Below are 15,623 nucleotides of genomic sequence, written 5' to 3' on the forward strand. Positions count from 1 at the left end.
TCCCTGGATGCCAAAGACAGGAGAGGTATTTTTAGGGGCTTTAGGGACTCTCTGAAGTCCGCCTGTGAATCCTGGCTTTCCTTTCCTTCATGGTGTGGTCTCTGCACTGCACGTAATGGGTAGCAATGGCAGAGAGGTAAAAATTCAGGTATGAATAATGATGAAAAGCTGGGGTATTTACTGTTTACACAACACTAAACAAATATTTTTGTTAGAGCAAGAGATTTAAAAACATTTTAAATGCATTTTCTACACTTACTTTTTTTTATCATCTCTATTATATATTAACTTCTCTTTCATTTTAACTGTTTCCAAATATGGCCAGCGTTTAAGACCACAAAAGCATAGCTACCTGTCACTGAGTGCCCTCAATGGGGCTATTACAATATCTCATTTAATTTTAAAAGACAATCCTCATTTTGTGTATTTTACTGAGTCTTAAAAAACACAAGTAACTCACCCGAGATCACACAACTAGTAAATGACTGGCAGATCCTGACTGACTTTAAGCAGTTTATTTTAGTAATAATTTAATTTCTTCTGATATAGATCATCCAACGGACACACTCATTTTTTGTCTTCTGTTAAATTTAAACACTGTTAAATTTTATTAAAATCTATTTTCCGTTCAGGCTGGGAATCTCTCTCCCCTCTCTGGTACCTATCTTAGTCTCTTATATGCAGTAGTGTTGTATAATAAAGAAGTTGATGCCTTTGTCCCAGATTCCTGGGAGGGAGACTCTATATCCATGCGTCACACCTGAGTTTAGGCTAAGATGCTGATCACCAGAAAGAACCATGTGATTAGAGCGTTGGGGCTTTAAGCTAGGCAACCTCTGAGGGGGAGGGAGAGGGACTGGAGACTGAGTTTAATCATGTGGCCAATGATCCAATCAATCATACTTATGCAATGAAACTCCCAAGCTCAGTGTAGCTTTCAGGTTGATGAATACACTGATGTGACATGAGGGTGACATACCTGAGACTATGGGGAGAGGGCACAGAAATTCTGTGTTTGAGGCCCTCCCATACCTTGCCCTATGTGATCATCATTTGGCTGGTCCTTATTTGTGTCCCTTATAATAATTATAAACTGTAATTTTAAGTGTAGAAGATTCCACAGTCCTAATGAGGCAGACTAGCAAATTACTGAACTTAAGGTGAGTTGTGGGAACTGCATGGACTTGTAGCCAATTGGTCAGAAGTATGCGTGGCCTGGGAACCTTGAATTTGCAGCTGGCATCTGAAATGAAGGCAGTCTTATTGGGGGCTGGGTCCTTAAACCTGTTGAGTCTGACAAGAACTCCGGGTAGTTAGTGTCAGAATTATATTGCAGCATTGCAAATAGGAACAAAATAAATACTTGATGGATTGAACTCAGTTAGCTAGAACTATAGTTGCTTTTTAAAGGATTCATATAATTTTCTTAAATGAGTATAATTTTGTCTTATTATACAGTTACTATACATACATTACATGAAAATTAGTAAGTAAAGGCAAAAGTAAATAAACGGGACTATATTGAACTAAAAAGCTTCTGTAGAGCAAAAGAAAGTGACAACAAAGCAAAAAGCCAACCATCCAAATCAGAGATGATGTCTGCAAACAACAGCCATGACAAGGGTTTAATACCTAAAATATATAAACAACTCATACAACTCAACAAAATAAAAACAAACAATCCAATTTATAAATGGGCAGAGGACCTGAACAAAGACTTCTCCTAAGAAGACATATAAATGGCCAACAGATAAATGAAAATATGCTCAACTTCACCAGCTATTAGGAAAATGAAAATCAAAACTACAATGGAATACCACCTCACACCTGTTAGAATGGCTATTATCAACAATACAAGTAATAAGAAGTGTTGAAAGGTTGTGGAGAAAAGGAACCCTCATTCACTGGTGGGAATGTAAACTGGTATAGCCACTATGGAAAACAGTATGGAGGTTCCTCAAAAAATTAAGAACAGAGTTATTACCATATGACCCAGCAATCCCTCTTCTGGGTATCTACCCTAAAATTTTTGAAAACTTTTATTCGTAAAGATATATGCACCCCCATGCTCATTGCAGCATTATTCACGGTGGCCAAGACATGGAAACAACCCAAGTGTCCTTCAATAGAGGATTGGATAAAGAAGATGTGGTACATACACATAATGGAATACAACTCAGCCATAAGAAAAGAAGAAATACTGCTATTTTCAACAACATGCATGGATCTTGAGAAAATTATGCTAAGCAAAGTCAGTCAGTCAGAAGAAGCTAAGAATCATATGATTTCACTCATATGTGGGATATAAAACTTAAACTCATAGACACAGACAACAGTATGATGGTTACCAGAGGGAAGGGGGTGTAGGGAGTAGTAAAGGGTAAAGGGGGCAAGTATATGGTGACGAAAGTTGATCTGACTTTGGGTGGTGGGCACACAATGCAATATACAATCATGTATCATAGAAACGTACACGTGAAACCTATATAACCTTACTAACCAATCTCACCTCAATGCATTTATTTGTATATATATCCATCTGTACCTCTGTTAGGTACACTAAGTATCTAATAGTTTTTCTCGCTATGGTAAAATGTATCTTATTTGATAATACAGTTGCTATTGCTGGTGCAGAAATATTTTATTCACTTTGGTTCAAGAATGTTACATGCAGCAGCAACCTTATTAAACTTGTACTAAATATGAATAAATTTGAAATCTATGTATTTTTATATGTTTCTCTCAATAATATTGTTTGCTACAGTTCCAATCCTTAGAGCCTTTTTTTTTTTTGGTCATACGATAAGTTATAGGCTAAGTTGTGTCTACCTCAGATTCACATCTGAAGTCCTAACTGTCAGCACTTCAGAATATGATCGGGTTTGGAGATGAACCTTTAAAGAGGAGTAAACATGATTAAATGAGGTCATTACGGCGGGCTCTGATGCAATGTGACTGGTCCCCTATGAGCAGGGATTAGCACAGGCACACAAGGAGGGAAGATGTGAAGATGGCAGAGGGAGATGGCCATCTACACGCCAAGGAGAGAGGCCTCAAGAGAAAACAAGCCTGCCAACATCTTGATCTTAAACTTCCAACCTCCTGAACTATGAGAAAATAAATTTCTGCTGTTTAAGCCACCCAGACTGTGGTATTTGTTATGGCAGCCTTAGCAAAGTAACGCACTGCATTAGCTTACACCGGTAGTCAGTAAGTAGTAGTTGTGATAGGACACATATTTGCATTATATCTAACTTTACAGAAAATATTTCTAAAATTTCAAAGTAGCCTCTCTGCATCCCTCACTTATAATATTCCCTCCGTCTCTCCCAGAGATAAATATTGTCTTTAATTTTAAGTTTATCATTCCTCAGGTAGGTATTTTCCCACCTATGAATGTATCCTTTACAGTATGGTTTCATTTCCCCAGTTTTGAAATTTATACAAATGGAATTATACTTTATGTATTTTTGAATTGCTTACTTTGTCATGGTTTCTGAGATTCAGCTAGTAAAAGCATTGCTGTAGTTCATTTGTTTTCACTGTTAATATAGTATTTACTGTATGACTATATCAAAACTCATTTGTCAATTCTACTGTTGATATTGTATCACAGTCTTGTCGGCCAACATGAACAATCTATGGCCGTTCCTATCAATCTTTCCTGCATATATGGAAGTTTTTCTGGATACATACACTGGTGTGAAATTATTGGATCATAGGGCATATTCAAGTGTAAGCTTACTAGGTATATATATGCATGCACAGTTGTAGAACTTAAGCCCAGGAGTAGAACTGCAAGGTATAGAATATGTGGATCTTTAGTTTTAGTAGATACTGCCAAACTGTTTTTCCAAAGTGGGTATGCCAACTTACATTCACACATGAGAGTTACCACTGATCCACATCTTCAAATGGTTCCTGGATGTGATTTAATTTCTAGAAAATATATATACCAAATTGTATGTGTGTGTGTGTGTGTGAGAGAGAGAGAGAGAGAGAGAGAGAGAGAGAGAGAGTGTGTGTGTGTGTGTGTGTGTGTGTGTGTGACAGAGAAAGAGAGAGAGAGAGAGAGAGAGAGAGAGAGAGAGAGAGAGAGAGAGAGAGAGACTGAATGAATATGTATGTATACCAAGAGCTTTAACTTACCGGTTTGGAAAGTGACTTCCATGTTTTAGCAACTATAATAAACAAATATATAAGAATTAGATAATACTTAATGTCATATAGATCTAAATTCAGTAACTATCAACAACCATAACTCCTAAAACCCAGCTTTATATCTAAAAGGCAATGTTTCTCAAAATTTGGATCCAAGGTATTTTATTTATGGTATGTTTTGTTTCATGTACTATAAACTATAATAAATAATTTGAATAGGAAACACATTTTCCATAATTATTATCTAACTTTGTGTATTTCTAGATTTATAAAATAAGTTAACTTAATGTTAAACATCCTATGGTCTTAAAAACACAAATAATGGTATTAAATATTCATAGAATATAAAATATTAACATAAACTGTAATTTTAAGGCATTACCCATGCTGTCTACTATGTTACTATTGCTGATTATAATTAAAAGGTCAGGTCTCTCTATGGTGAATGGGAAGGATAGGGACAAAGGTAAAAGAGATGAAGGAGAGAGCAAGTAATGTGAGGTAGGGAGTCTCATCCTGTTTTCCATTCTTCTCCACTAAAAATATTATCCTATATAATAAAAGCATAATATGCTAAGGTATCTGGTTGGCTGTTCAACCAATCAAACTGTAATATGCTAATGATATGCTAAGGCTGCTCAATTGCTCACTATGACGTGCACTGACCACCAGGGGGCAGACAGTTGACTGGTTTACCAGTCGCTATGACGTGCACTGACCACCAGGGGGCAGATACTCTGACCAGTAGGTTAGCTTGCTGCTGGGTTCCAGCTGATAGGGACTGAGTGAGATGGGCCAGACATGCCCTGGAGCCCTCCACAGTCCCTTTGTGGCTGGCCAACCTCCGGTGTCCCTCCCCAGCCCCGAGCGTGCACCAGTGGGGTCCCTCAGCCTGGCCTGTGCCTTCTCACAATCCAAGACCCCTTGGGGGATGTTGGCGAACCAGTTTCGGACCAATCCCGCAGGCCAGGCTGAGGGACCCCACTGGTGCACAAATTCGTGTACTGGGCCTCTAGTAGTTGAATAAAATACCAGTGATCACTTTCTTTTTCTGATTCCTCTTCACACTCCTGAAGATATCAAAAACTATGAATCTTATAATATTGAAATAAATGTGAGTCATACTGCTGTTTCCTTTGCTCAGATTTGAACACTGTGAATATCTAATGACTAACCTCATGTTTATATGGGATTAATTCCTATTAAACAGCTTAATTAGGAACTGGTAAATATTAAGTATCCTAACTACATTACAATAATGACAACCAATAATATCCCTACATGGCGATGTTGTTATTTCTATATAATTAACCATAGTTAATGTAAACAATATATCAAATTCAAGATTATAAGAAAGGCTTTTTTTTTTTTTTTTGCTACATAACTTTCTTTTTCTTAGTCAATACATCATCTTAAAATACAAAGGAAGTATGTTCTAAAATTTAGCAATCTGATTTTTAGGAAGATAGATTTCTTCTCTATGTAGAAACAACATCCTTTCTTTACTCAAGATAGTTTATACAAACATAATCAAGTGATTAAAATCATAGGCCTATAAAGTTGAATTCAGCAGTTAACCTTAATTATGATACTATATACATTCACTTTAAAAGACATCCTCCTTTTCATAATAAGCAGAACAATGTAAATAATACTCTGTTGCTTTTGAAATATAACAAAAAAAAAGAAGAAAAATAAATGGCACAAAAGTACATGCACATGCTCTGATGTAATGTTCAGAAGCTATTTATCAAAAGAGGAAGTTAGAAACACTCTTGAGTTTTGTAGGGTTTATGAGATCTCCAGGGTAAATTATTCACAAAAGACATATTCATTCTGCCGGATATGTCACCATGTCCAATATTATTAGCTTTTTCTTATAAAGACTAAAGAGCTATTAAGATTGTTCTTCAAAGGATTTTCTGATTTTCTAAACTCCTTATTTAATATGTAGTTAATATATATATATATATATATATATATATATATATATATATATATAACTTGGGTGAAAAGGGACTTCAATTCTATTGGATATATTTTATTTCTTAAAGCTATAGGTTGATATTCATTGTATTTTTAATATTTTTATGTATGTCTAATTTTTTAATAATACATCTTTTAAAACTAAAATTAAAATAATATTTGAAGCTATATGAGAAAAATAATTACTTATTTTAGTTCTAGAAGGGACATTCACCTTTTAGGTTCCATTTAAGTAGGTAAAATAAGAAATTTTCTCAATTTCAAACACAAAGTTATAATCAACAACAATCAGATGTATACCTCAATTGATATTTACTTTGTGCTATAATTATTGAGCAAATGTTTACATAGGATACCTTTTTTTTCCTATTGATATCACCATAAAATTATATATAAAAAAATGTTTAGCCTAACCAGTTTGGCTCAGTGGATAGAGCGTTGGCCTGCAGACTGAAAGGTCCCAGGTTCAATTCTGGTCAAGGGCATATACCTTGGTTGCGGGCACATCCCCAGGAGGAGGTGTGTGGGAGGCAGCTGATTGATGTTTCTCTCTCATCGATGTTTCTAGCTCTCTATCCCTCTTCCTTCTTCTCTGTAAAAAATCAGTAAAATATATTTTAAAAAAGTGTTTAAATCATGGTTACAAATTCAAGCGATAATGATGATGATAATATCTACTAATATTTATTAAGCAACTAGAGGCCCGGAGGAGGCCTAAGCCTGGCCTCCCTCTGTGGGAGGCGATCAGCGGGCTGATCAGGGGACGGCACCAGCCAGTGAGTGGCCGTCCCCGTCCCCCCTAATCACCCCTCTGCCATCGCTGGTCGCCGACCCCCCCATCGCCAGCCCCTCTCTCTGCCCACTTGTCTGGCCTGGCGCTGCCTGCTTGCTGGCCCTGCCCCCCACCAACTGGTTGTTCCACCTTTCGGTTGATTTGCATATTACGCTTTTATTATATAGGATTATTGTGTGTCAGGTATTACACTAAGTACAACTGATATATTTAATCCTCAAAAACCCTCACAAGGCTATTTTTATTTTTAGCTTTTTAAACAAGGAAACAGAAGATTGAATACGTTAACCAAGTTCTCAAATCTACTAAATGAATGCCAAAGTTTAAACACTAGTCAGTCTAATTTCAATATACTTTTGCTACTTTTATATCTGTGAGGCAGATTTTGCTCACATACTTCATGAAAAACAGCATATTGCAACATATTGAATACAAAAGCAGATATGAGAATCCAACTATCCTTTATTAAGTCAGATATTAAAGAAGTCTGCAAAAATGTATATATTGCCAAAAAGTTTGAGAGCCACTGCCCAGCACATGGAAAGGTGAAAAACAATCAGCCTATACTTATACTGCAGGAGCCATGACAAATATAAAAGATATAGGCAGAATTCTTGCCCAGGTCTAACTTCAAAGCCAGTCCTCTGAATTACTCTGTTTAGGCTGGATGTAAAAATTGACTAGGCAGAATATAAGTTTAAAGAATATGAAGTTATAAAGCATTTTAAGAGTGAAGGTGGTGTTTAAGCTTAATGTACTGAGAAAGGGAACAACTGAAAAATTCTGAAAAGAAAAGAGATACCAATAGGAGTTTGTAAGAACTATTAGTCTGGTAACACCGTATAGCATAATGTCTTCTGAAATACATTGCTTGGTTAGTTGTTCTGAAAAACTTATACTGCTCCACACTAGGGATTAAACAATCTTATAAAATTATTAAGGTATTTTTAAAAATATACTTACGTTTGGGCTCATCTGTTGTAACAGCCAAAATAAAATCATACGGAGTCATGAATAACTGCCCTTCACATTCTATAGAGGCAAACAAACGAAACCGCCTTTCCCGAGATGTAGCATAGAGGTCTAAGTCTTCAATGTCTGTTCTGCCAATTGCTACCTAAAGAAAGTAAAAGAATTTCAACTATGTGAAATAACATCTCCTTTTAGATTGTAAATGCTTTTAATTGTGCTAAAAGTGAATTAACAGAGTAAATGAAAATTTGAAAATATTGTCTTTTGAAGAACTGAATCATTTTATAAATTAAATAGAGGCCCAATGCATGAAAACTCATGCAAGAGTAGGCCTTCCTTCCCTGGGCTGCTGGCACCAGCTTCCCTCCAGCACCCAGGACCAGGCTTCCCTCCTCTGGCCGCGCACAGGCTGCCAGGACTGGGCTGGCTTCCCTCCTCGGCCGCCTGTGGACCCCTGGACCTGGGCTGGCTTCCCTGCAGCCCTGACTTTGTCAGGAAGGACGTCTGGACGTCTGGTCTAATTAGCATGTTACCCTTTTATTATTATAGACTGTCCACATAAGTACAATGAATTAATACTTCAAAGATTCTACAATGAATGTTATTAACAGTCTGAAGATTTTAAACTGGAACTTTGAAGGACGTGTAATTTATTTCTTCAGTTTTAGTCTTAAAGAACATTAAATTTCTGAGCTAGTAGTTTCTCTAGAGCAGAGATTTTCAACTTTTTTCATCTCATGGTACACATAAACTAGTTACTAAAATCTGTGGCACACCAAAAAATATATTTTTTGCCAATCTGACAAAAAAAAGGTATAATTTTGATTCATTCACACCAGATGGCTATTGTTGAGCTGTCATCATTTTTTTCATGTGACAATCTAAGGGAAAAGAGGTCAGATATTGCATGTTTTAAAAATTCTTGCAGCACATTGGTTGAAAATCACTATTCTAAAGGTAGAATGCCTACTATGCACTCTTTATATAGGCATATTTATTTAATTAGAAACTTATTCATTGTAGTTATTAATTTTCTTTAAAAAGTGAAACCCTAATAGGGTGTTCATGACTACCACTAAAGACACCATTTAGTGGTAACACCATCTAAAGTTGCTAACTCTAGATCACTATAGTACAGTTACTACCAACAGTCATTCTGAATTCTCTCTAGGGTTAAGATGAACAGAATTAGAAGTGTGCGTAGCAGGAGAAGGAAGTCTCTTCTGTTTTCCTTAATTTGCAGTCTTTACCCTGTATATAAATAATTGTCCACTGTTATTTATTTTCTCTCTGAACTAACTATAACAAATTAATTTTTTTTTCAAATATATTTTATTGATTTTTTACAGAGAGGAAGGGAGAGGGATAGAGAGCCAGAAAATCAATGAGAGAGAAACATTGATCAGCTGCCTCTTGCACGCCCCCCACTGGGGATGTGCCTGCAACCAAGGTACATGCCCTTGACCGGAATCGAACCTGGGACCCTTGAGTCTGCAGGCCAACGCTCTATCCACTGAGCCAAACCGGTTCTGGCAACAAATTAATTTTTTAACAGAAGGATTATTTTCCTGATTATAAAAGTGAGATAATTATTGTATATAATTTAGAAGACAGAACTTCAGAAATTTATAGATATAAATTTTTTGTTTTCTTTTTTGGCAAAAAAAAAAAAGGGGGGATTATACTGCCCTGACTGATCTGGCTCAGTGGATAGAGCATCAGCCTGCGGACTGAAGGGTCCCAGGTTCGATTCCAGTCGGGGGCATGTGCCTTGGTTGCGGTCACATCCCCAGTGTGGGGTGTGTAAGAGGAAGCTGATCGATGTTTTTCTCTCATCGATGTTTCTAGCTCTCTATCCCTCTCCCTTCCTCTCTGTAAAAAATCAATAAAATATATATTTAAAAAAAGGGGATTATACTATACTGTTCAGCAATCTGATCTTCTTAACTTATTACTATACAAGAGGCCCGATGCATGAAATTCATGCAAGGGGGCTTGGCCCTCGCAGCTGCGGCAGCTTGCCTCAGCCCTCACAGCCCCAGTTTTGTCTGGAAGGTCGTCTGGAAGGTCATTTGGCTGTCTGGTCTAATTACCATATTATACTTCTATTATTATAGTTCAGGGCCATTTTCCCAAGTCACTAAATAGTTCAGTAGATCATTTTTAATAAGTGTATACTACTTCATAGTAAATGTTTGTAGTAATAATCTTCCTGGAGCATAGGATTTGCATTCATAGAAAAAGATAGGTAAATTGACAATAATCTCTGAGTTCTAGAGTAAAGCACTGGAATTTAATCTGACAGAAAACAAATGGCTTTAGGGAGATTCTTAAAATAGTGCTTCAGAGAGATAAAGCAACCTGGTACCAGAGGCAAGTAGCTCAGCAGTATATTAATAACAATGCTCAGGTGAGCCATAGGAATTAGGAAATTATTTTTGCTCTGCCAAGGGTGAGAAGTGAGACAATGAACAACTCAGTATCAAGAATGGGCAGTAATCTCCCTGAACACTCCTCAGGGATCAGTCTACTATCCTAAGCCCCTTTTACACTTATATCCCAGGGCAGGGAGCCCAATCTCGTCTGTGACCACAAATTACATTCCTGCTTCTGCTTGCTGGCCCTTTCCTTAGGCCTCCGTGGCGCCAGACACCTCTTCTCCAGTGAATTTCCTAGAGGACCGCTCCCTGTGAAGCTGCTTTTGCACCAGCATCTGAAGCCATGCCTCAGTCTAACATCCTGAATCACAATTTTTGCCTATATCTTCTGTTTGCTATGGCCTAATATGGGCTTGATCTGTGACTTTTGGTGCTCACAAGTGCCTGTTTTCTCACTGAGCTGCCCTTCCTTAGGCTCAGTCGATCATGTGTCCCAGCACGCCAAACCTGCTGGACCACTGCAACTGGTAATGTGATCCCCCTTCTATGAGCTAATGCAGGCAACTCCTCCTCCTCCTTCACTTCTAACAATCAATTAGCAAATCCTGTTGTCCTCCCTCTAATGCAGCGGTTCTCAACCTGTGGGTCGTGACCATCGGAAAATACATATAGCATATCAGATATTTACATTATGATTCATAACAGTAGCAAAATTACAGTTATGAAGTAGCAATGAAATTAATTTTATGGTTGGGGGTCACCACAACATGAGGAACTGTATTAAAGGGTCGTGGCATTAGAAGGGTTGAGAACCACTGCTAATGTTTCACATACAGTCATGCCCACTACCTTTTCAAACACGCTCTTCTTCCCTAAAATTTTACAGTAATGGCCTGTGATGTTTGCCTCTAACCCATCCTATAGTAAGAGAAAGTAAGAGAAAATGGGCAGAACTGTAGAATAATTTTGTATTCTTTAACTACCTGAGAATGAGTATCAGAAGAAATCTACCAAGTAGAGTTAAAGGTTTTCATATAAATTCTACACTATGGCCTCAGCAAAAGTAACCATCATTTTTGATAACAGCATTAAGTGACCACAAGTCAATTTAGCACCACCTTAATTAAATGTTTCCCAGATTAAAAGGGGAAGCATATGATCCTATATAATAAAAGCCTATTATGCTAAGTGTCCGGTCATCCAGTCGTCCGTTCAACCAATCAAAGTGTAATATGCTGATGATATTCTAAGGCTTCTCAACCACTCGCTATGACGTGCACTGACCACCAGGGGGCAGACAGTGGACCAGTCGCTATGACATGCGCTGACCACCAGAAGGGCAGACACTCAATGCAGGAGCTGTGCCCTAGTGGTCAGTGCGCTCCCACAGAGGGAGCGCAGCTCAGCTGACAGACCCATCCCAGTGGCCCACCAACCCGGCAGCAGCCACTTACTCCCTCAGTAGTCCTGCATGTCCAATCTCCAGAGAATGGGCCAGGCACTGATGGCCTCCTGGAAGTTGGCCTTGTGCACCACGACAGCTTCCCCTCCCTAGACACTCCGCAAGGAAGAAAGGATATAAAAGCGGCCACCAGGTGGCTCCTGACAACCAGTGCGAATGTCAGCGGGAGGGATCCAGATCCTGGGCCTGTAAGGGCATCCCACTGCCTGCTCAGAGGGCCAATAGCGTCCTCGGGACCCCACCCGTGCATGAATTCATGCACTGGGCCTCTAGTAGTGTAATAACACTCATTGGCACTGCTGAAATGAAACCGGGTTTGGTAAAAAGTAAAAATCAATTTTCTCATGAAATCCCATTAAACTCGCCTGATCCTAGATCAATCTAGTTATCATCTTGTAGGATAATCTGGCTTACTTGGTGGGAGAATGGATGGGATAAAGAGCATAACAGGAAATCAATACTTGGGTAGGTTTTTATGTTCTCTATTCTCTTCCACTTACTTATTTGTCTCTTCCTACTCAAATGTCATAGTGTTATTGTTTTTTAAATATGTTTTTATTGATTTCAGAGAGAGAGGAGGGATAGAAACATCAATGATAAGAGAGAATCATTGATCAGCTCCCTCCTGCACGCACCCTACAGGGGATTAAGGCCGCCATCCAAGCATGTGCCCTGACTGGGAATCGAATTGTGACCTCCTGGCTCATGGGTCTGATGCTCAACCATTAAGCCACACTGGCTGGGCTATAATGTTTTAAATGAATACAGCTTTTGGTTATATATTTGACATTAGTAAAGCAAAATGCCATCTTATTGTCAATCCTTTTAAAATATTTATGATGATTGAAATGCATTTTTTCTTCAAAGTACACTTCAAAATCAATGTGTCAAATTTTAAAAAAACATTGTTCTCTGTGGAATGACACTGAATTTTGGTATAATTTAGGAAGACTTGATTTTTCCAAATCGGGAACGTGGAAGTCCACGTATTCAGGTCTTCAACTATGTCTTTCAGTAAAGTTTTTCAGTTTTCTTCACAAGTTTTAGATATTTGTTGTAGATTTACTCTTATATCTTGTATAGTTTCTGTGTAATTGTGACTTGGGAACGGAAGCTTTTATTACTATTACACTTCAGTTGTTCTTCCTCTAACCAACTGAAATGTAATAGGAATAAAAGGTTTCACTGGAAAAAGGTTCCATGGCGAAGCAACTGACTTTGGTATATTTGCTCTGTATCCAACTATCGTGACTAAATTCCTTCAGTAATTTAATGACTTTCTTCTTGGATTTTCTAAGTAGAGAATCATAAGTTCTTTCAAAATAGTGACAGACATGTAGCTTATCCTTTATAATATTTATATCTCATTTTCATTGCCACACCTACTTAACGGTCTAGGTCTCTCAAAATGATGTTGAATAGCATCAGTAATAGTAAGCATGCTTATCTTGTTCCATGTTTTGAAAAGAATGCTTCCAATGAATTGCCACTAAATACAATGTTTGCTATTGGTTTTGATAATTATCTTCTACCTTAAATTAGGAATGGGTGTTTACTTAGTCTCCTTTGTTCACCAAAAATAAACGAGTTTAGAGTTAGAATTGTTCATAGAGATCATTTGGTCCTCTTGTTTCTTTACCTTTAAACCAGAATAGAGTCTTCAAACCAAAATTAAAATGTGTTGGGCAAGTAGAAGCATAAACAGAAATTCCCAAAGAAAAACTCAAAAGTTAGTGGACAAAACTCTATTAATTACATTAACTTTGGACTATTATTAGTTTCCAATATGAATTTCAACTAATGAACTAATGTGATTTTATTCATTCATTCAACAGATATTTGGTTGAATGAATGAATATAGTGTGCCTACTTAAAACAAATAAATCAATTATAAAATAGTCAATTGGAAGATTACTTCTTTATCGAAAACTGTTTTAGGGAAAAATATCAATAAGTAAGCTTGGTTTAATCACTTCTAACTAATTTCAAACCTTTCCATAGTTTACATGCTTCGTTCCCTATAGTTCATGAATAGACTATTTTCTTAACTAATGATATAAAAGCACAAATGATGAATTTGATACATTTTTTTACTGTGGTAGAGTTCTAATCAAGTTAAACTTTTTTAGGAGGCAGACATGGAGCAGCAGTCCATGAAGTTCAGCTGAGAATATCTAACCTGAAATACTAGAATCTTTGAGGAAGGAGACAGCATCAGATCAGCAGTCTACCAAATGTCAGGAGAAACTCAGACCTTTCAAAGCTTCAGATATACCTTTGAATTTTCCAAAGTTTGAATAAATCTAAACCTTCTGAAGTGTTAACATCACTGTTATGAACATTCAGAAACCAATAATCAATCAATAAAGGTGGAAAATGATATTCAAACCAGTTTATGAACCACCTCTTGGCAGTTTTGCTTACCTACACATGACAATGATCTTATATCACATCAATGTTCTGAGGCTTTAAAAAAAATGTATGCACAGCCATTTACCTTGAGCACACTGGCATGAATATGTGGGTATAATCCTTATATTATAAGGAGCAGGTTAAGTACACCTATATTCACTGGCTGATCTACTTTAATACCTTTTTTTGCTTACTTAAATCCATTATATATTTTAATTTTTGAAGCATAAAATTAACCTAACTATCTTTCAATAGTATATACTGTCTCAGTAAATGATACTTTTTTCATCACAAATTGCCAATAAAAACTCATCAGTAAGTATAATGTATCTAAAGTGAATGGGAAAGTTAACCTGAAAGTAAAAAACCTGAATTATATCCATGTAGTTGTTAAAACATTAATTGATAAAATGAAAGTCTATTATAAACTAAAGGCCCGGTGCACGAAATTCATGTACAGGTAGGGTACCTATGCCTGGCCGGCAATCAGGGCCGATCAAGTTCCCTGTCCCCCCCCCCCCCCGCCTCTTCCTTCCCTCTCTCCCTCAGCACCCTGCCACCGCCACTGGTCACCCGCCATGTTCCACGATGCCCCCTGGTGGTCAGCGCATGTCATAACGAGCGATCAAACTCCTGGTTTCCTGGTAGAACTCCCAAGGGGATAGTTTGCATATTAGCCTTTTATATACTAGTAGATAGATTCAATATCATGTGCTTAAAAAATAAGCCTTTTCAAAGCAATAAAGTACAATTTGTGAACCACAGGGAAGAGACTGACAGAAGCTATAGAAATCATGTTCATTAAGAAAAATTCTTAATTTCTATAGGTTGACATTACCTATTCTTTTCAACAATAAAGAGTAATTTTTGCTTCTATAATATCTTTAAAAAAACATGAATGAAATTCATAAGTCCTTCTAACTTTTGACTACAGGAATAACAAGAATAAATGCACCTGGTGAGAATCTTATAATTGTATGAACTAGGGAAAGCCAGAAAGAGGCGAATACATACTTCAAATTTGAATGAAGACTGAGAGTTAAAACAGAAAAGGTCCTTGGTTATTCTTGGAGAAAAAGGCAAACACAAACATAATTTGTAAGAAGCTCAAATTCGGTAGATTATTCTTTTGGCTACAAGGAAAATTTCAGGAAGGGCAGCAATGGACAGAAGCCAGAACAGAAAGGTATAGAAGAGGTAGCATATGATTTATTTGACTCAATCCTGAACCAAGTACAAGACTCAAACTATAGACCTCAGCCAGGGATACAGGGGATACACAGAGGTTCAAGCAACAGGCAAATTGGCTTAAATCCATTATTCAAAGAAGAGATGAATAGACCACATCAAGAGGAACCTGAGTTCAGAAAGAGCTGTTGTACATTGGATATTGGCATAAAGTCACTGGGGTATCAGACAGGAATCCATAAGACTGGGGCCAAATCATAGGATCAGTTAC

The 15,623-nt window shown here is 37.3% G+C and overlaps 1 protein-coding gene across 1 annotated transcript in view; it reads right to left on the reverse strand.

Annotated features, from left to right (window-relative positions):
• Positions 1–15,623, reverse strand: part of MICU3 (mitochondrial calcium uptake family member 3) — a gene marked incomplete at its 5' end in the record, with an annotated part of 74,252 nt that overhangs the window by 39,406 nt on the left and 19,223 nt on the right. The window contains 2 exons of the mRNA XM_081084738.1: positions 4,150–4,181; positions 7,904–8,053. Of these exons, the coding sequence (XP_080940864.1) occupies positions 4,150–4,181; positions 7,904–8,053 (182 nt within the window). The remainder of the gene's footprint in view (positions 1–4,149; positions 4,182–7,903; positions 8,054–15,623) is intronic.

The sequence above is a fragment of the Myotis nattereri genome (genome assembly GCF_964212035.1).
Source record: "Myotis nattereri genome assembly, chromosome: 2".
NCBI lineage: Eukaryota > Metazoa > Chordata > Mammalia > Chiroptera > Vespertilionidae > Myotis > Myotis nattereri.